This window comes from Salvelinus namaycush, chromosome 19, assembly GCF_016432855.1.
Source record: "Salvelinus namaycush isolate Seneca chromosome 19, SaNama_1.0, whole genome shotgun sequence".
In the NCBI taxonomy this organism is placed as follows: domain Eukaryota; kingdom Metazoa; phylum Chordata; class Actinopteri; order Salmoniformes; family Salmonidae; genus Salvelinus; species Salvelinus namaycush.
In genome coordinates this window covers 41,364,614-41,387,785 of record NC_052325.1, presented here as the reverse complement: position 1 = coordinate 41,387,785, position 23,172 = coordinate 41,364,614, and the positions used below count along the sequence as shown (strand labels likewise).

The 23,172-nt window shown below is 41.5% G+C and overlaps 1 protein-coding gene across 2 annotated transcripts in view; it reads right to left on the bottom strand.

The window, feature by feature from the left end:
* The window catches only part of pms1 (PMS1 homolog 1, mismatch repair system component), a 58,611-nt gene that overhangs the window by 5,187 nt on the left and 30,252 nt on the right, over positions 1-23,172 (bottom strand). For both annotated transcript variants that reach the window (XM_039015015.1, XM_039015016.1), the window contains 2 exons: positions 17,623-18,099; positions 16,444-16,574 (listed from right to left, as the gene is read on the bottom strand). In XM_039015015.1, coding sequence (XP_038870943.1) covers positions 16,444-16,574; positions 17,623-18,099 — 608 coding nt within the window. The remainder of the gene's footprint in view (positions 1-16,443; positions 16,575-17,622; positions 18,100-23,172) is intronic.

Below are 23,172 nucleotides of genomic sequence, written 5' to 3'. Positions count from 1 at the left end.
GTTAAAAAATTATATGAAAAAAAGATATACTAACACAAGGAATAAATTAAAATACACAGGAATGGAGCTATATGGTGCTCTGGCACCCCAATGGTGGAACAAACTCCCCCACGACGCCAGGTCAGCGGAGTCAATCACCACCTTCCGGAAACACCTGAAACACCACCTCTTTAAGGAATACCTAGGATAGGATAAAGTAATCCTTCTAACCCCCCCCACCCCTCCTTTAAAGGGTTAGATGAACTATTGTAAAGTGGTTGTTCCACTGGATATCATAAGGTGAATGCACCAACTTGTAAGTCGCTCTGGATAAGAGCGTCTGCTAAATGACTTAAATGTAAATGTAATATACAGGGACTCCTAGTGCCAGATCAATGTGCAGGGGTACGAAGTATTGGAGTTGAAGTCAGAAGTTTACATACACTTAGGTTGGAGTCATTAAAACTAGTTTTTCAACCACTCCACACATTTCTTGTTAACAAACTATAGTTTTGGCAAGTCGTTGTTTAACTTGGGTCAGACGTTTTGGGTAGCCTTCCACAAGCTTCCCACAATAAGTTGGGTGAATTTTGGCCCATTCCTCCTGACAGAGCTGGTGTAACTGAGTCAGGTTTGTAGGCCTCCTTGCTCGCACACACTTTTTCAGTTCTGCCCACAAATTTTCTATGGGATTGGGGTCAAGACTTTGTGATGGCCACTCCAATACCTTGACTTGGTTGTCCTTAAGCCATTTTGCTACAACTTTGGAAATATGCTTGTGGTCATTGTCCATTTGGAAGACCCATTTGCGACCAAGCTTTAACTTCCTGACTGATGTCTTGAGATGTTGCTTCAATATATCCACATAATTTTCCTGCCTCATGATGCCATCTATTCTGTGAAGTGCACCAGTCCCTCCTGCAGCAAAGCACCCCCACAACATGATGCTGCCACCCCCGTGCACGGTTGGGATGGTGTTCTTCAGCTTGCAAGCCTCCCCCTTTTTCCTCCAAATATAGCGATGGTCATTATCGCCAAACATTTCTATTTTTGCTTCATCAGACCAGAGGACATTTGTCCAAAAAGTACGATCTTTCTCCCCTTGTGCAGTTGCAAACTGTAGTCTGGCTTTTTTATGGCAGTTTTGGAGCAGTGGCTTCTTCCTTGCTGAGCGGCCTTTCAGGTTATGTCGTTTTACTGTGGATATAGATACTTTTGTACCGGTTTCCTCCAGCATCATCACAAGGTCCTTCGCGGTTGTTCTGGGGTTGATTTGCACTTTTTGCACCCAAGTACGTTCATCTCTAGGAGACAGAACACGTCTCCTTCCTGAGTGGTATGATGGCTGCGTGGTCCCATGGTGTTTATACTTGCGTACTATTGTTTGTACAGATGAACGTGGTACCTTCCGGCATTTGGAAATTGCTCCCAAGGACGAACCAGACTTGTGGAGGTCTACAATTCTTTTTCTGAGGTCTTGGCTGATTTATTTTGATTTTCCCATGATGTCAAGCAAAGAGGTACTGCGTTTGAAGGTAGGCCTTGAAATACATCCACAGGTACACCTCCAATTGACTCAAATGATGTCGATTAGCCTATATCAGAAGCTTCTGACAATTTTCAGGAATTTTCCAAGCTGTTTAAAGGCACAGTCAACTTAGTGTATGTAAACTTCTGAACCATTGGAATTGTGATACAGTGAATTATAAGTGAAATATCTGTCTGTAAACAATTGTTGGAAAAATGACTTGTGTCATGCACAAAGTAGATGTTCTAACCGCCTTGCCAAAACTATAGTTTGTTAACAAGAAATTTGTGAAGTGGTTGAAAAACGAGTTTTAATTACTCCAACCTAAGTGTATGTAGACTTCTGACTTCCACTGTACTTCTCAGATGGAGTTCAGTGTGTCAAATCGGAGGGCCTGTTGTCCGGACCTCTGACAGTCTCTGGAGGTGCCACAGGGTTCAATTCTCAGGCCAACTCTTTTCTCTGTATATATCAATGTCGTCGCTCTTGCTGCGGGTGATTCTTTGATCCACCTCTATGCAGACGACACCATACTGTACACATCTGGCCCTTCTTTGGACAATGTTTTAACAAGCCTCCAAACGAGCTTCAATGCCATACAACACTCCTTCCGTGGCCTCCAACTGCTCTTAAATGCTAGTAAAACTAAATGCATGCTCTTCAACCGATCGCTGCCCGATCGCTACCCTGGACGGTTCTGACTTAGAATATGTGGACAACTATAAATACCTAGGTGTCTGGCTAGACTGTAAACTCTTCTTCCAGACTCACATTAAGCATCTCCAATCCAAAGTTAAATCTAGAAATCGGCTTCCATTTTGCAACACAGCCTTCTTCACTCCTGCTGCCAAACATACCCTCGTATAACTGACTATCCTACCGATCCTTGACTTCGGTGATGTCATTTACAAAATAGCCTCCAACACTCTACTCAGCAAATTGGGTGCAGTCTATCACAGTGCAATCCGTTTTGTCGCCAAAGCCCCATCTACTACCCACCACTGCGACCTGTATGCTCTTGTTGGCTGGTCCTCGCTACATATTCGTCGCCAAACCCACTGGCTCCAGGTCAACTATAAGTTTTTGCTAGGTAAAGCCCCTTATCTCAGCTCACTGGTTATGATAGCAACACCCACCCGTAGCACGCGCTCCAGCAGGTATATTTTACTGGTCACCCCCAAAGCCAACACCTACTTTGGCCGCCTTTCCTTCCACTTCTCTGCTGCCAATGACTGGAACGAATTGCAAAAATCACTGAAGTTGGAGACTTATATCTCCCTCACTAACTTTAAGCGTCAGCTGTCAGAGCAGCTTACCGATCGCTGCAGCTGTACACAGCCCATTTGTAAATTGCCCATCCAAACAACTACCTACCTCATCCCCATATTTGTTTTTCTGCTCTTTTGCACACCAGTATTTCTACTTGCACATCCTCCTCTGCACATATATCACTCCAGTGTAAATTGCTAAATTGCAATTACTTCGCCACTATTGGCCTATTTATTGCCTTACCTCCTTACTTCACACACTGTATACAGATTTTTCTATTGTGTTATTGACTGTACGTTTGATTATCCCATGTGTAACTGTTGTTTTTGTCGCACTGCTTTGCTTAATCTTGGCCAGGTCGCAGTTGTAAATGAGAACATGTTCTCAACTGGGCTACCTGGTTAAATAAAGGTGAAATTAAAAAATTAAAAAGAGCTGTACATTTCAATGAAACATGTGGAAGCCATTTTTGTGGAAAAGCCATTTTTATGGAATGGTCTGACGATCCATGTGAGACACCGAGTGGGTCTCAACTTTTAAGTCTTTACTGAAGACCGATCTCTTCAGTAGATCCTATGATTGAGTGTAGTCTGGCTCATGACGAACCACCTTTGCTGTGTCTGCTGGCCGGCTCCCCTCTCTCCACTGCGATTATCTGCCTCTGAACCTAAGGGAGCTGAGTCACTGGCTTGCTCGCACTCTCCCATGCCCTCCCAAGGAGAGGTGCATCACGTACCAGGCTTTAGTCACTATACTTGACTTGAGTGCGTTGAGTCACTGACATGATCTTCCTGTCCGGCATTGCACCCCCTCGTGCTTGTGTAGTAGGGCGATATCTTCGTGGGCTATATTCAGCCTTGTGTCAGGGTAGTAAAGTTAGTGGTCTGTTGATATCCCTTTGGTGATGTGGGGACTGTGCTTTGGCAAAGTGGGTGGGGTTATCTCCTGTCTGGGGTAACTTTGGACGAGGCCACAGTTTCCCCAACCCCCCGCCTCAGTCTCCAATATCTATGCTGCAATAGTCTATGTGCCAGGGAAGCTAGGGTGAGTCTGTCCTATCTGGTGCAATTCTCCTGTCTTACTTGGTGTCAGGCATGATCTTAGGTATGCTCCCTCTAATTCTCCCATTTCGCTTATCTCTCCCGTTGGACCTGAGCCCAACGAACATGCCTCAGGACTACCTGGCCTGACAACTCCTCGCTGTCCTCATCACCAGTCCATCTGGTCGTGCTGCTGATCCAGTTTCTGTTGTTCTCCCTGCACCTGTTCACCGGACGTGCTACCCTATCCCGGACCTGCCGTTTCGACAACCTCCCTCTCTCTCGCTCTACTGCACCTGCTGCCTCGACCTCTGAATGCTTGGTTATGAAAAGCCAACTGACATTCACTGCTGAGGTACTGACCTGTTGCACCCTCAAACACTGTGCTTATTATTTGACCCTGCTTTTACTTCATCTTGAAGAAAGATTTTGCCTTAATGGCCATGTACAGTGCATTCGGAAAGTATTCAGACCCCTTCCCTTTTTCGTGAAGTTATTACATTTTACAAATCTATTGCTCTAATACGCCCACAAGCCTCACAAGACTCGTCTGAAGGTCCCCGGTACCAGTTAAAAAAAATGAATTGAAGTAGACATGGAGATATTTTAGGCACTAAACTAAGGTGATAAATACATGCCAAAATGTTTTTAATAATGGTTTCCTTATCTTTATGTTTAGGGTAGGGGTTAACGTTAGGTTTAGGGTAGTGACGTCCCAAGGATCTCGGATAGCATTGACCCTAGCAAAACAGTCTTGTAGCCTCGCTTCTGCTTCATCAGACCAATTCCGTATTGAGCGTGTCACTGGTACTTCCTGTTTGAGCTTTTGTTTGTATTCAGGAAGCAGGAGAATAAAGTCGTGGTCAGATATGGCAAAGGGAGGACGAAGGAGGGCCTTGTGTGCATTTCTGTGTCTAGAATAAAAGTGGTCTAAAGTTTGTGCCCCTAGTGGCACAGGAGATGTGTTGGTAAAAGTTAGGTTGAATGGTTTTAAGGTCTGCCCTCGTTAATGTCTCCGCCCACCAGAAAAGCTGCCTCTGGTTGAGTGGTTTCTTGTTTGTTTTTGCCCCCATTCAGTTTGTTGAGTGTCAGAGGTGTGGGCTTGTGGAGGGATGTAGACAGCCATGATAATTACGGATGAAAACTCTCTTGGTAGATAAAAGGGTCTGCAGCTTACTATGAGGTATTCTATATCAGGTGAGCAAAAGCTAGAGATTTCCTTCACACTGGAAGCAGTGCACCAGTTGTTTATGAAGAGGCACACCTCTTCCCCTTTGGACTTGCCCAAGGCCGCCTTCATCCGATCGTGCCGCTGCATGGAGAAACCACTGAGTTCTATGTACATAGAGTCATCCAGCCACGTCTCTTTCAAGTCTCTCTGATAGGACTCTTGAAAGAAGCTCATCCATCTTATTCTCGAGTGACTGGACATTTGCCAACAGAGCGTGCCGGTCGGTTTTCTCTTCGTCTCAATCTCACCAGGATGCCGGCTCGTCTACCGTGTCCACGCCTTCTGTGTTTTGGTAGCCCATGAAACAAAGGAATGGGGTCCAGTATGAACAAGGAAACAGCTGAGTCAGAGTCGGATTTGAAGTTGAAATCGAGGTTAGTAACTGTCAATCTGATGTAAAGAAGTGTGTGGCGGTCATATGTGATACTAGTATGAACTTTGTCCAAAAAAAGTTAAAATGAACACAAAAAAAGTCAATAAATAGCAAAGTTGGGTTGGAACTCTTAAGATGTCGCCCTTCTCTGTTGGCGCCATCTTTCCATCAGATCCCATGTAACTTTAAACACATGTAATCAGTTACTCCCCAACCCTGTGTGCTACTATTATGAGGCAAAACCCTTGCCTGTGAACAAATAATCACGATACACATTTCTCTATTGCATCCAGATGATATGGGTTAACTACTTGCAGCGGCAGGTGACTCAAGACAATACAGTCGCCCTGCATTAATCACTCAGTAATGAGGAAAAACATTGGCGAAAGGAAAGCAAATGTAATAGGGGCCGCACTGGTAAAGGATCAAATTTGGGCCAATAAGCCGCCACTCAGCTATTCTGTAGGATAAAACATAGCACAACTTAAGTTCTAAGAGACCTCGGAGACAACAACCACTGTGACCATTATAATACCAGCTCTCATTTCCCCTATGACCAGAAATGTGAGCAATATTACATTACTGTTAAAAATCTGATATTGCTACTATCGTTGGCAATCGCTCCATCCTGGCTACCTAGTCTCACATTCACACCCACCTGCTGGGATTGGCAACAAAAATACTTGGAAATTCTTCCCTCTCTAAAGGGCAGCCATTATCTTCACCTGCACTCTGTGGTACAAACCCACTGTGAGGGCACAGTGCCTGGCAAAATGCCAAAGTCAACTAAGGTGACCCATACCGGCACTAAAAACAACCAGGATTTGGAGAAGGCCTTTTGCACTTTTCAACCGCAAGAAAAAATAAGGTCACACCAACTGAAGACAAGGGGGATGGGGAGTAGTTTGCTTTAGCTTTCACAGCCATTCAAGGTATTTGAGACTGTTCAGTACCATCTAACACCAAACACTATTAATAGTGAACACATTTACACATTACAATGCAGATAATCTGTGTGGATGTAAAACAAAAATATACACAAATACTGACTGAAAAGCGAAACATTGAAAAGCTAGGGATTACAACTACGACTAATGATAATGGGATGGATTTTTATCGTTTTCCCCCCAGAGGGAATTCGGTCCCAAGTCAGCACCTAGACAAGGTACTTGAAATTGTTGAACACTGAAAACCCACTTCATACAAAGTAACGCGGAACCTTGAATAACTTTAAACATGTTGCATATGATGGAAGCATTTTGGGTGGAAAATTTTATATTTTTTTTCTCTCATCCACTGCTAAAACAATACTGACACAGCAACTCTGTCAGAAATAATTTACCATAATCCTGTTACTCCAGCTCTTATGTTTGACATTTCAAAATTATTTGTGAACTATGACATTAATGACGTCCAATGAGCCCAACCTTTGTTAAATCGAATTGCACAATCCTTCAGACCTTTAAACAGCTTGAATCAAGGAATAATAAAGGCCCATTTTCTAACATAAGGAAAGGGTGGGCTGTAAAATGCACTGTTTTATGTACCAGCGAGAGAAGGTAAGTAAGATGAAAGGACCAGACCAGGAAAACAAGAAAACAGTGAAGTCATCGAACAGGTAAAAAAAAAAAAAAAAAAGTTTAAATCCTTTTAACAAGTCAATAAACTTTCACTGTGTCCAACTGCATCACCAGGACCAGGGAAATGCTGACCAATCTATTTTACAAACATTTTAAATTGTATCTTTCGTCTCTCCGCGTTTCAAAATGTTCTTTCAATTCGCATGAGGCTCAATGTATCTCCCCGGAGAAAGCATTCGAGCGAGTGAAACAGCACCCCTCTGTCTGTATGTGTAGGCCATCGATCAGATGCTCTCTGGTCAAAAAGAGTATGACATTGTTGGTGCAGTAGCATTGAATGCAATGGAAGCCAGCAAGAATTTGGCCTCCCTTAATATTTAAAAATATAAAATAGCCAATCAGCATTCAGCTAAACTGAGTGAGCTCAACTGTGAATGACACTTTTTTGGTATGCCAGGACCAATAGATTGGATTTGGCTTCCCTCCAATCGTATCACATCGAGAGCAATACGCCATTGACAGAAACAACTTGAATTATTGCATCTCGTCGTGTTGTCTTCCTCTGGAAGCTAGCGAAAATTGTCCCTTTCCTAAATTAGCCAAGGATGGAGATAGGGATTTGAACTGGTGGTTTAACTTAATTCTCCGTACTGGCCAATGATTATAACAGCGATTCTGATCCAAACTTACAAAGCATTCGGAAAGTATTCAGACCCCTTGACTTTCTCCACATTTTGTTACATTACAACCTTATTCTGAAAGTAATTAAAATATTTTTTCCCCCTCATCAATCTACACACAATACCCAATAATGACAAAGCAAAAGTTTAGTCATTTTTGCAACAAAAAAATACTATTACATTTACGTAAGTATTCAGACCCTTGACTCAGTACTTTGTTAAAGCACCTTTGGCAGCGATTACAGACTCGAGTCATCTTGGGTATGACACTACAAGCTTGGCACACCTCTATCTCTACTATTCTATGGTATCTTAGTCACTTAATAATGTTTATATATCTGGCATTACTCATCTCATATGTATATGTATATAATGTATTCTATACTACTGTATCTTAGTCCGTTCCGCTCTGACATCGCCCATCCATAGATGTCCACTACCGTTCACAAGTTTGGGGTCACTTAGAAATGTCCTTGTTTTTTAAAGAAAAGCAAATTTTTTGTCCATTAAAATAACACCAAATTGATCAGAAATACAGTGTAGACATTGTTCATGTTGTAAATGACTATTGTAGCTGGAAACGGCTGATTTTTTAATGGAACATCTACATGGGCGTACTGAGGCCCATTATCAACAACCACCACTCCTGTGTTCCAATGGCATGTTATGTTAGCTAATCCAAGTTTAAAATGGTAAAAAGGCAATTCCTCATTATAAAACCCTTTTGCAATTATGTTAGCACAGCTGAAAACTGTTGTGGTCATTAAAGAAGGAATAAAATTGGCCTTCTTTAGACTAGTTGAGTATCTGGAGCATCAGCATTTGTGGGTTCAATTACAGGCTCAAAATGGCCAGAAACAAAGATCTTTCTTATGAAACGCATCAGTCTATTCTTGTTCTGAGAAACTAAGGCTCTTCTATGCGAGAAATTGCCAATAAACTGAAGATCGCGTACAACGCTGTGCACTACTCCCTTCACAGAACAGCGCAAACTGTCTCTAACCAGAATAGAAAGAGGAGCAAGAGGACAACATACTCTGGACCTAGTTTTGTCCCATGGAATAAATGTTGTAGATCTTAATGTTTTTCCTCATAATCCTGGACTATCGGACCACCATTTTATTACGTTTGCAATCGCAACAAATAATCTGCTCAGACCCCAACCAAGGAGCATCAAAAGTCGTGCTATAAATTCTCAGACAACACAAAAATTCCTTGATGCCCTTCCAGACTCCTTCTGCCTACCCAAGGACGTCAGAGGACAAAAATCAGTTAACCACCTAACTGAGGAACTCAATTTAACCTTGCGCAATACCCTAGATGCAGTTGCACCCCTAAAAACGAAAAACATTTGTCATAAGAAACTAGCTCCCTGGTATACAGAAAATACCCGAGCTCTGAAGCAAGCTTCCAGAAAATTGGAACGGAAATGGCGCCACACCAAACTGGAAGTCTTCCGACTAGCTTGGAAAGACAGTACCGTGCAGTATCGAAGAGCCCTCACTGCTGCTCGATCATCCTACTTTTCCAACTTAATTGAGGAAAATAAGAACAATCCAAAATTTATTTTTGATACTGTTGCAAAGCTAACTAAAAAGCAGCATTCCCCAAGAGAGGATGGCTTTCACTTCAGCAGTAATAAATTCATGAACTTCTTTGAGGAAAAGATCATGATCATTAGAAAGCAAATTACGGACTCCTCTTTAAATCTGCGTATTCCTCCAGGGCTTAGCTGTCCTGCACAGCTCTGCCAGGGCCTGGGATCGGGAGAGACACTTAAGTGTTTTAGTACTATATCTCTTGACACAATGATGAAAATAATCATGGCCTCTAAACCTTCAAGCTGCATACTGGATCCTATTCCAACTAAACTACTGAAAGAGCTGCTTCATGTGCTTGGCCCTCCTATGTTGAACATAATAAACGGCTCTCTATCCACCGGATGTGTACCAAACTCACTAAAAGTGGCAGTAATAAAGCCTCTCTTGAAAAAGACAAACCTTGACCCGGAAAATATAAAAAACTATCGGCCTATATCGAATCTTCCATTCCTCTCAAAATTTTTTGAAAAAGCTGTTGCGCAGCAACTCACTGCCTTCCTGAAGACAAACAATGTATACGAAATGCTTCAGTCTGGTTTTAGACCCCATCATAGCACTGAGACTGCACTTGTGAAGGTGGTAAATAACCTTTTAATGGCTTCAGACCGAGGCTCTGCATCTGTCCTCGTGCTACTAGACCTTAGTGCTGCCTTTGACACCATCGATCACCACATTCTTTTGGAGAGACTGGAAACCCAAATTGGTCTACACGAACAAGTTCTGGCCTGGTTTAGATCTTATCTGTCGGAAAGATATCAGTTTGTCTCTGTGAATGGTTTGTCCTCTGACAAATCAACTGTACATTTCGGTGTTCCTCAAGGTTCCGTTTTAGGACCACTATTGTTTTCACTATATATTTTACCTCTTGGGGATGTCATTCGAAAACATAATGTTAACTTTCACTGCTATGCGGATGACACACAGCTGTACATTTCAATGAAACATGGTGAAGCCCCAAAATTGCCCTCGCTAGAAGCCTGTGTTTCAGACATAAGGAAGTGGATGGCTGAAAACGTTCTACTTTTAAACTCGGACAAAACAGAGATGCTTGTTCTAGGTCCCAAGAAACAAAGAGATCTTCTGTTAAATCTGACAATTCATCTTGATGGTTGTAAAGTCGTCTCAAATAAAACTGTGAAGGACCTCGGCGTTACTCTGGACCCTGATCTCTCTTTTGACGAGCATATCAAGACTGTTTCAAGGACAGCTTTTTTCCATCTACGTAACATTGCAAAAATCAGAAACTTTCTGTCCAAAAATTATGCAGAAAAATTAATCCATGCATTTGTTACTTCTAGGTTAGACTACTGCAATGCTCTACTTTCCGGCTACCCGGATAAAGCACTAAACAAACTTCAGTTAGTGCTAAATACGGCTGCTAGAATCCTGACTAGAACCAAGAAATTTGATCATATTACTCCAGTGCTAGCTTCCCTACACTGGCTTCCTGTTAAGGCAAGAGCTGATTTCAAGGTTTTACTGTTAACCTATAAAGCGTTACATGGGCTTGCTCCTACCTATCTTTCCGAGTTGGTCCTGCCGTACATACCTACACGTACGCTACGGTCACAAGACGCAGGCCTCCTAATTGTCCCTAGAATTTCTAAGCAAACAGCTGGAGGCAGGGCTTTCTCCTATAGATCTCCATTTTTATGGAATGGTCTGCCTACCCATGTGAGAGACGCAGACTCGGTCTCAACCTTTAAGTCTTTACTGAAGACTTATCTCTTCAGTAGGTCATATGATTGAGTGTAGTCTGGCCCAGGAGTGTGAAGGTGAACGGAAAGGCTCTGGAGCAACGAACCGCCCTTGCTGTCTCTGCCTGGCCGGTTCCCCTCTCTCCACTGGGATTCTCTGCCTCTAACCCTATTACAGGGGCTGAGTCACTGGCTTACTGGTGCTCTTTCATGCCGTCCCTAGGAGGGGTGCGTCACTTGAGTGGGTTGAGTTACTGACGTGATCTTCCTGTCTGGGTTGGCGCCCCCCCTTGGTTTGTGCTGTGGTGGAGATCTTTGTGGGCTATACTCGGCCTTGTCTCAGGATTGTAAGTTGGTGGTTAAAGATATCCCTCTAGTGGTGCGGGGGCTGTGCTTTGACAAAGTGGGTGGGGTTATATCCTTCCTGTTTGGCCCTGTCCGGGGGTATCATCAGATGGGGCCACAGTGTCTCCTGACCCCTCCTGTCTCAGCCTCCAGTATTTATGCTGCAGTAGTTTATGTGTCGGGGGGCTAGGGTCAGTTGGTTATATCTGGAGTACTTCTCCTGTCTTATCCAGTGTCCTGTGTGAATTTAAGTATGCTCTCTCTAATTCTCTCCTTTCTTTCTTTCTCTCTCTCGGAGGACCTGAGCCCTAGGACCATACGTCAGGACTACCGGGCATGATGACTCCTTGCTGTCCCCAGTCCACCTGGCCTTGCTGCTGTTCCAGTTTCAACTGTTCTGCCTGCGGTTATGGAACCCCTACCTTTCCCAGACCTGCTGTTTTCAACTCTTAATGATCGGCTATGAAAAGCCAACTGACATTTATTCCTGATTATTATTTGACCATGCTTGTCATTTATGAACATTTTGAACATCTTGGCCATGTTCTGTTATAATCTCCACCCGGCACAGCCAGAAGAGGACTGGCCACCCCTCATAGCCTGGTTCCTCTCTAGGTTTCTTCCTAGGTTTTGGCCTCTCTAGGTAGTTTTTCCTCGCCACCGTGCTTCTACACCTGCATTGCTTGCTGTTTAGGGTTTTAGGCTGGGTTTCTGTACAGCACTTCGAGATATTAGCTGATGTATGAAGGGCTATATAAAATAAACTTGATTTGACAAGTACATTAGAGTGTCTAGTTTGAGAAACTTGCCTTCTAGGCAGAGTTCCTCTGTCCAGTGTCTGTTCTTTTGCCCATCTTAATCTTTATATTTTTATTGGCCAGTCTGAGATATGTCTTTTTCTTTGCAACTATGCCTAGAAGGCCAGCATTCCGGAGACACCTCTTCACTGTTGACGTTGAGACTGGTGTTTTACGGGTACTATTTAATGAAGCTACCAGTTGAGGACTTGTGAGGCGTCTGTTTCTCAAACTAGACACTAATGTACTTGTCCTCTTCCTCAGTTGTGCACCGGGGCCTCCCGCTCTTTCTATTCTGGTTAGAGCCAGTTTACGCTGTTCTGTGAAGAGGGAAAAAAAGCTAACAGTAACAATGTCTACATTGTATTTCTGATAAATTTTATGTTATTTTAATTGACAATTTTTTTGCTTTCTTAAAAAAACAAGGACATTTCTAAGTGATCCTTTTGAACGGTAGTGTATATAGTCTTAATTCATTCCTACTTAGATGTGTGTGTATTGGGTATATGTTGAGTAATTTGTTAGATACTACTTGTTAGATATTATTGCACTGTGGGAGCTAGAAGCACAAGCATTTCACTACACCCGCAATATTATCTGCTAATCACACATATTTGCCCAACAAAATTTGATTTGAATTATCTGGCGAGTTTCTCCCATTTTCTCTGCAGATCCTCTCAAGCTATGTCAGGTTGGATGGGAAGCGTCACTGCACAGCTATTTTCAGGTCTCTCCAGAGATGTTCGATCGGGTTCAAGTCCGAGCTCTGGCTGGGCCACTCAAGGACATTCAGCCACTCCTGCGTTGTCTTGGCTGTGTGCTTAGGGCGATTGTCCTGTTGTAAGGTGAACCTTAACCCTAGTTGGAGGTCCTGAGCACGCTTTCATCAAGGATCTCTCTGTATTTTGCTCTGTTAATATTTTCCTCGATCCTGACCAGTCTCCCAGTCCCTGAAAAACATCCCCACAGCATGACGCCATCACCACCATGCTTCACCGTAGGGATCGAGCCAGGTTTCCTCCATACGTGACGCTCGGCATTCAGGCTTTGGCAGAGAATCTTGTTTCTCCTGGTCTGAGAGTCCTTTAGGTGCCTTTTGGCAAACTCCAAGTGGGCTGTAACTTTTACTGAGGAGTAGCTTACGTCTGACCACTCTACCATAAAGACCTGATTGGTGGAGTGCTGCAGAGATGGTTGTCCTTCTGGAAGGTTCTCCCATCTCCACAGAGGAACTGTGGAGCTCTGTCAGACTGACCTTTCTCCCACGATTGCTCAGTTTGGCCAGGCGGCCAGCTCTAGGAAGCGTCTTGGTGGTTCCAAACTTCTTCCATTTAAGAATGATGGAGGCCACTGTGTTCTTGGGGACCTTCAATGCTGCGAACATTTTTTGGTACCCTTCCCCAGATCTGTGCCGACACAATACTGTCTCTGAGCTCTATAGACAATTCCTTCCTCGTGGCTTGGTTTTTGCTCTGACATTCTCTGTCAACTGTGGGACCTTACATACAGTTGACGTTTACATCACCTTAGCCAAAGACATTTAAACTCAGTTCTTCACAATTCCTGTCATTCAATCCTCGTAAAAAAGGATTAGGATCACCACTTTATTTTAAGAATGTGAAATGTCAGAATAATAGTAGAGAGAATGATTTATTCCAGCTTTTACTTATTTCATCACATTCCCAGTGGGTCAAAAGTTTACATACACTCAATTAGTAGCATTGCCTTTAAATTGTTTAACTTGGGTCAAACGTTTCAGGTAGCCTTCCACAAGCTTCCCAAAAAATTGGGTGATTTTTGGCCCATTCCTCCTGACAGAGCTGGTGTAACTGAGTCAGGTTTGTAGGACTCCTTGCTCACAAATTTTCTATAGGATTGAGATCAGGGCTTTGTGATGGCCACTCCAATACCTTGACTTTGTTGTCCTTAAGCCATTTTGCCACAACTTTGGAAGTATGCTTGGGGTCAATGTCCATTTGGAAGACCCATTTGCGACCAAGCTTTAACTTCCTGACTGATGTCTTGAGATGTTGCTTCAATATATCCACATAATTTTCCTGCCTCATGATGCCATCTATTCTGTGAAGTGCACCAGTCCCTCCTGCAGCAAAGCACCCCCACAACATGATGCTGCCACCCCCGTGCTTCACGGTTGGGATGGTGTTCTTCAGCTTGCAAGCCTCCCACTTTTTCCTCCAAACATAACGATGGTCATTATGGCCAAACAGTTCTATTTTTGCTTCATCAGACCAGAGGACAGTTCTACAAAATGTACGATCTTTGTCCCCATGTGCAGTTGCAAACCGTAGTCTGGCTTTTTTATGGCAGTTTTGGTGCAGTGGCTTCTTTCTTGCAGAGCGGCCTTTCAGGTCATGTCGATATAGGACTCGTTTTACTGTGGATATAGATACTTTTGAACCGTTTCCTCCAGCATCTTCACAAGGTCCTTTGCTGTTGTTCTGGGATTGATTTGCACCAAAGTACATTCATCTCTAGGAGACAGAATGCGTCTCCTTCCTGAGCAGTATGACGGCTGCGTGGTCCCATGGTGTTTTTACTTGCGTTGTATTGTTTGTACAGATGAACGTGGTACCTTCAGGCGTTTGGAAATTGCTCCCAAGGATGAACCAGACTTGTGGAGGGCTACAATTTCTTTCTGAGGTCTTGGCTGATTTCTTTTGATTTTCCCATGACGTCAAGCAAAGAGGGACCGAATTTGAAGGTAGGCCTTGAAATACATCTACATGTACACCTCCAATTGACTCAAATTATGTCAATTATCCTATCAGAAGCTTCTAAAGCCATAACATAATTTTCAGGAATTTCCAAGCTGTTTAAAGGCACAGTCAACTTAGTGTATGTAAACTTCTGACCCACTGGAATTGTGATACAGTGAATTATAAGTGAAATTATCTGTCTGTTAACAATTGTTGGAAAAATTACTTGTCATGCACAAAGTAGATGTTCCTAACCGACTTGCCAAAACTATAGTTTGTTAACAAGAAATTTGTGGAGTGGTTGAAAAATGAGTTTTAATGACTCCAACCTAAGTGTATGTAAACTTCCGACTTCAACTGTGGACAGGTGTGTGCCTTTCCAAATCATGTCCATTCAATTGAATTTACCACAGGTGGACTCCAATCAAGTTGTAGAAATATCAAGGATGACCAATGGAAACAGTATACACCGGAGTTCAATTTCGAGTCTCAAGACAAAAAAAATCTAAAAACCCGTTTTCGCATTGTCATTATTGGGTATTGTTGGAAGATTGATGTGGAAAATATTTTATTTAATAAATTTTAGAATAAGGCTGTAACGTAACAAAATGTGGAAAAAGTAAAGGGGTCTGAATATTTTCAGAATGCACTGAAAATTCATACATTGTGCCCCTGGCCTGAGAGGATGGAAGTTCAATATGTAGCTAGATGTAGAAGGCTAATGTTAAAGAAGGCTAGCTAATGTTGCCCATGAAATGAAGTTAGGCTAGCGAGCAAGCATTTTAGCCAGGTAGCCTAGGATATCAAAAAATAAAAGCGTGTACTGTATGACAGTCATAGACCTTTTCGTCAACATGAAATAGAGGATGGCATTGGCGTTTCTCTACTAGTAGGGTGAGTCAACATGTTTTTTTTAAACTTGCACACACACACACACACTGTGAAAAATCAGAACCATGGTCAGCTACATAATATTTAGCTTACATTGTTCGGACTAAATTGTGTTTTGTATCTTTTAGCTGTCACTGTATTTAGATTAAGCATAGGTGATTTGATAATGTTGAAGTTGAAATGGTGCTGGAACAGTGGATGTAGCTCCTGCTTTCTTTGCAAATAGTTGTTTAGTAGTCTGAAAATGTCAGAAACATTATCTTGCTTGACCATGCTGTAGGTAATTTAACTGTGTTACATGCAATATGCTTTGTGGACTTCACTGGACAGAGATTTCTCTCAGGTTGTGATGAAACAAAGGTGTGGCTGAATTTTTTCTGTCACTGTCTTCTTATTGTCTCAGCCTTAGGCCTATATCACGGTCACAAGGCATATGAACTAACAGGTTACAGCACACACACAACGCAATTATCACAACACAAGGTTGTAATATGTCATTTTTTCCCTGGCTTGTCTTCCCCAATGATTTTAGCCACACACCGCTAATGAAAGCAACAGGTGTCCCTCAGGGCTCAGTGCTGGGTCCCATGTATTGTTGTGAATGTTTTACATTTGTCTTTATCAACTCAAGATTACATGTCCTACTTAAATATGGCTCAACTAACTAACCAACCAATGATAATGAAAAATCTTTTTAATTCATATTCTACCCTACCTGGAGTGAGTGTGATTTGAAACCCGTTGGCCACAAGCCTGGGATCTGAGAAGATGGCCATTCCTCTCAGCTCAGGACTTCCCTTCTCCATTGTACAGAGAGCCTGAGTATACTCTGCACCCCCTAGGACACTAAAAAAAGACAAGCACATATTGCATTAACAAAGGACACCAAATCTATACCTGGTACCACATGGGACAGTGATCCAAAAATTAATTATGTACACTGTACAAAAATATAAACGCAACATATAAAGTGTTGGTCCCATGTTTCATGAGCTGGAACAAAAGATCACAGAAATGTTCCATACGCACAGAATGCTTATTTCGCTCAAATTTTGTGCACAAATTTGTTTACATCCCTGTTAGTGAGCATTTATCCTTTACCAAGATAAGCTGATTAAACAGCATAATCATTACACAGGTGCACCTTGTGCTGGGGACAATACAAATCTACAAGCAAATGTGCAGTTTTGTCACACAACACAATTCCACAGATGTCTCAAGTTTTGAGGGAGCGTGCAATTGGCATGCTGACTGCAGGAATGTCCACCAGAGCTGTTGCCAGATAATGTAATGTTCATTTCTCTACCATAAGCCAACTCCAATGTCTCTCCAGAGAATTTGGAAGTACATCCAACCAACCTCACAACACGTGTAACCTTGCCAGCCCACACCCGGGCTCTTCACCTGCAGGATGCTGAGGGGTATTTCTGTCTGTAATGAAGCCCTTTTGTGGGGAAAAACTAATTCTGATTGGCTGGGCCTAGCTCCCCAGTGGGTGTGACTGGCTCCCAAGTGGGTGGGCCAATGCCCTCCCAGGCCATGCCCCTGCCCAGTCATGTTTAATTAATAGATTTGGACATTATTTATTTATTTCAATTGACTGATTTCCTTACATGAATTGTAACTCAGTAAAATCTTTGAAATTGTTGCATGTTGCGTTTATATTTTTGTTCAGTATAATTATAAAATTACCATTCTACCCAGTAATTTATAAGTACTGTATAGCAGGTAACAGATAAATAGAAAGCTGTAAAATGAAGTGTAACATATGGTGTTACATAATGACTAGATTATATAATGCATTATGAAATCACTCTGAACTTATGAGCTAAGAACCAGATTGTGTCAATGTTCACATTTCACTGTTGGGTAACGTATCACTCAGATTTCTCACCTATCTGTTAACTGTATAGGGTTCTGCAGGCTCGCTGCTGGAAGTATATTATTCTCCAGAAGTCTCTTAAACAGCAAGGCCTCCTCCACCCGAAATGGATTTAACAACATGAGCTTTCTACCACATAAAACGACCCAGGCGCTTTGAGAGGCCAAGCGGTTTACAAGCCGGAGGCCCTGAGGTCTTGGGCTGCTCTGGAACGAGAGGCGATGAAGCCGCTGCCTGAGGGTAACCACACTGAACGGTAGGGGTTGTGAGGGCTTTGGCCCAGGGCTCCTCTTTTTCTGGGGCTGGGAAAAGAAGAGCTGGTCTAGGACCGGCTGGTTAGAAGGCAGGACCTTGCGTTTCTGGCCCTGGGGCCGACTCAGCGGGGAGGCCAGACAGAGCCGCCTCTCGGGCTCTCTCACATCTCGATCAGAGGCCAGCTTGGTCTGGAGGTCGTAGCGTTCCAGGTGTTTCTTTGCCTTATCCTCATACCTGCAAGGACCAGAAACCAATTAAGAAATGGTATATTATCATCTACAACATAACACAAAGGTATCTCACTCAAGGTCTCTGTAAAAATGTAGCAACAGACCTGGACGGGACATAATTGCATTTAGTAGTTTATTTGAAAATGCCAACTTTTCAAATACTCGAGGTAGTCGAATATAGTTTATATAGAGTTTCAACTAAAACTATTTTCTTTGACATTCAAATACAGATCTAAGAAAAACTATTTATAAAGTATTTTGAATAACTCTCAGGAAACCAAATAATATTTGAAGGTATTTGAATATATGCAAGTTATTTGAAAACAAAAAATATATATTTTATGGCTGCCAAATATTTGATTAACCAAAAACTACAACAGTTAGTTGAATTAGTCTAAATACTGCATATTATCATAAACACATGGTTTGGAGGGCTCTTAGAGATTAATCTTAGTATACACCCATATCGACGGGTTGGCAGACAGTCACGAAAATGACTCAAGCGCATCGATGAGGCCGGAAGGCGTGGGTTATGATTCTTAACTGACAGATGGCTCGCAACAATGACAAGAAGCTGCCATTGATAATGTCTTGTTTTGAGGTCTTTTGATTGATGTCATGTCTATGCTAATATGGCTAAAATTAGCTAGCTATCTAAGCAACAACTCTACCCTTACTAAAAAAGATTGCAGTTATCCAAAATAACAATATTTTTTACACTGCAGTTATTCTGCAATTACTGCACCTAAAATACCAGTCGACTGCAGTTTCAAAACATTTTTGTTGTTGTTGTAAGGGTAACCATGTATTTGAGAGACAAAGGGTGCTCATTATGCAAATGTATTTATGCTTTCAATAAACATTTGGAGATAAAATATAGTTTACATGTTATCAACAGTCTTTGCCAACCCAGTCTGTTGTGGCCCACATTTGCACACGTGTCAGTTTTGTTGCTAAACAATCAACTGTCTATAGCCTAGACTTAAATACATAAGGGACATGGAATACATGTTCATAATGAATGAGACATAAGGTAATAAACTAACACTTGGCATCAAGTTCTTATGCATGTGTAGTAACTGATTATTACTATAGCAACATTTTCCTTACATAGTACTTTGGAAATTGATTTATAATGCATAATATAAGCGGAACAAGGAACAGAACCTATTCCTCGTGTACATTAGTTAACTCTCAGCTCATTGCTATGCAATTATGAAAGTATTATGTAACAACTTGCTAATATAAAATATTGCTCCAGAAGTCATTTTATTATAAGAACTCTTTAATGTTAAGTGTTACTGAGAATGCTAACAGTAACAAAATATGGCTATTAAGTGTTAAAAGGAAACACTCAAAACTTCCTTCTTGAATAAACTACATCCAAGGTATGTGGACAATTGTTAGTTTGTATTCTGAGGAAACTATCCCTTTAAAAAAGACGACAGATGACAAGAAAGACGACAAGAACACTTACCCTCAGAAGGACAGAGGATCGAAGTTGTTTTCGCTAAGCATCCAATATGCTGTTTGCAAATGGATTTGAATTACTCAGCAGCATTTTTAGGTATCAAAAAAATTGTTTGCGGCATGTTGAAAGAGTCATACAGTAGCTGAGCATAACATCTTATTTATACTTGTCCTTACAAAATATAATTGGTTTGAATTGATTATGTACACCTGGGGCTATGGACAATCAGGAGAATGGACATTTACAAAATGTTCAGATAGTCATATTTGATGAACACAATACATTTCTGTCAGGAGATTGTGTGTGCTCTATTCATTCGATCTTCAACATGCAGTTCCAGATTTGTATACATTTTTATTTAACTAGGCAAGTCAGTTAAGAACAAATTCTTATTTACAATGACGGCCTACCCCGGGCAAACCTGGACGACGCTGGACCAATTGTGCGCCGCCCTTTGGGACTCCCAATCACGGCCGAATGTGATACAGCCTGGAGTCGACAAAGGGACTAGTGACGCCTTTTGCACTGAGATGCAGCGCCTTAGACCGTTGCGCCACTCGGGAGTCCTAATAAAGATACAGTCCTGCCTTTAGTTGACGGTAGCATTCGATTTAATAGTTTTAGAAAACTAGTTGCTTTCTCAGCTCTGTATTCAAGTAATTTTTGGGGATCTGTATTCAAATAGTTGTAGTCACCTCCAAAGTAACCATTTGGTCGCCCCTGAAAAAATAGTTACTTTCCACAAAGCAGAGTTAAAACTATAGTTATCCCAGATCTGGTCAGCAATCACATTCAGGATTCCTCCTACTTCACCTCACTAGACGCAGCACAAAGTTGCACTGGGTTATAAACCATCTTTAAGATGTTTGGTCAATTTGTAAGTCGCTCTGGATAAGAGCGTCTGCTAAATGACTTAAATGTAAATGTAATGTTAAAAGGAGTACTGCACTCAAAAATGCTTATTCCTAGGATTTTTTTTAGTTGTTCAAATCAATGAGAAAGTGCTTTTTAAACACTAATATACCCTTTAAATTGTCAATCTGAGAATTCAGATTCAGAACTATCTACAAATTTGAGCAAGCTCAGAAAGGTAGTTATCCTGTCTGGCACCGGTGTTCCGCTAGCGGAACTCCTCCCACATTCCACTGAAAAGGCAGAGCGCAAAATTCAAAAGATATTTTTTAGAAATATTTAACTTTCACACATTAACAAGTCCAATACAGCAAATGAAAGATACACATCTTGTGAATCCAGTCAACATGTCCGATTTTTAAAATGTTTTACAGCGAAAACACCACATATATTTATGTTAGCTCACCACCAAATACAAAAAAGGACAGACATTTTTCACAGCACAGGTAGCATGCACAAAGCCAACCTAACTAACCAAGAAGCAACCAAACTAACCAAGAAACAACTTAATCAGATGACAGTCTTATAACATGTTATACAATAAATCTATGTTTTGTTCGAAAAATGTGCATATTTGAGGTATAAATCAGTTTTACATTGCAGCTACCATCACAGCTACCGTCAGAAATAGAACCGAAGCAGCCAGAGTAATTACAGACACCAACGTCAAATACCTAAATACTCATCATAAAACATTTCTGAAAAATCGATGGTGTACAGCAAATGAAAGACAAACATCTTGTGAATCCAGCCAATATTTCCGATTTTTTAAGTGTTTTACAGCGAAAACACAATATAGCATTATATTAGCTTACTACAATAGCCTACCACACTACCGCATTCATTCATCAAGGCACGTTAGCGATAGCAATAGGCACGTTAGCGATAGGGAATAAACCAGCAAAAGATATTAATTTTCACTAACCTTCATAAACCTTCATCAGATGACAGTCCTATAACATCAGGTTATACATACACTTATGTTTTGTTCGAAAATGTGCATATTTAGAGCTGAAATCAGTGGTTATACATTGTGCTAACGTAGCATCTTTTTCCCAGAATGTGCGGATATTTTTATGACACTCAACTATTCTGACCAAATAACTATTCATAAACGTTACTAGAAAATACATGTTGTATAGGAAATGATAGATACACTAGTTCTTAATGCAATCGCCGAGTTAGAATTCTAAAAATAACTTCATTACGACATCCAGCTTAGTTATAGCGAGAGTACCCAAAATCTGGGCGCAAACGACTATTTCACATGTTCGACAGATATATGAAATAGCATCATAAAATGGGTCCTACTTTTGATGATCTTTCATCAGAATGTTGTACAAGGGGTCCTTTGTCGGGAACAATCGTTGTTTGGTTTTAGAATGTCCTCTTCTCCAGTCAATTAGCACGGAAAGCTAGCAAAGTGGCGCGAAGCTCTCCTTCCTGAACAAAGGCACACAACGCAACACGCCTAACGTCCCGAATAAATTTCAATAATCTAATAAAACTATATTGAAAAAACATACTTTACGATGATATTGTCACATGTATCAAATAAAATCAAAGCCGGAGATATTAGTCGTCTATAACGGCAGCTTTTCAGAAGGCAAAACCAGGTCCCTTCACGCGCTCTCCAGAAAACAGGAAACTGGTGACACGTCATGCCGAGAGCTTTTATTCGACCCCAGATCAAGTTATACACTCCATTTCTTCTCTCACTGCCTGTCGACATCTAGTGGAAGACGTATGAAGTGCATCTATACTAATAAATATCAAGGACATTTATAGGCAGGCCCTAGAACAGAGCATCGATTTCAGATTTTCCACTTCCTGTCAGGAAGTTTGCTGCAAAATGAGTTCTGTTTTACTCACAGATATTATTCAAACGGTTTTAGAAACTAAAGAGTGTTTTCTATCCAATAGTAATAATAATATGCATATTGTACGAGCAAGAATTGAGTACGAGGCCGTTTAAATTGGGCACGATTTTCCCCCAAAGTGAAAACAGCGCCCTCTGTCCTCAACAGGTTATTGTAAACTACTGTGCATTATACAACGGGTGGGTCTAATCCTTAATGCTGATTGGTTAAAAACGCATTCCAGCCAGTGTCTATTCCACAAGTTACCACCGTCTAAATCTTTGACGTTAAAATTTCAATTTACTTTGATCCATCTCACTGCACAATTCTCTGTCTTATCCTGCGTGATGATACATTGAACCCGTATATACGAAAATTGCATTTGCCATTTATTACTTAATTAATAAAAAATACATAGCATACAATTGGTGACTCATTGTCATACTTATCCTTATACCGGATTGAATTGACGCAACCCTAACAATACAAAGAAATGTAAATTAAAAAAAAGATAAAACGAAGAGCAGCTAGTTTGCAGTCTTTCCAGCTTCAGTTTGAAGTGATCGTGTTAGCTGTGTTGTAACCCTCTGAACAACAGCGTCCTGACAATTGGGATTATGGTTCATTGTTTAGCTAGTTACATGTCTAAACAAAAAGACTCCACTATGCAAGTAACCATTTCAATAGAATGTTCATGATGTCACTGCGACAACTGGCTATCTACCCCAAATTCAGAGCACTCATCTGAGAGCGCCAGAGCGCAGAATAACTGACACATTTTTGAACGCTCAGCACCCGTTGAATATAGCCACTGTCAGTAAATGTTGGCAAAAAA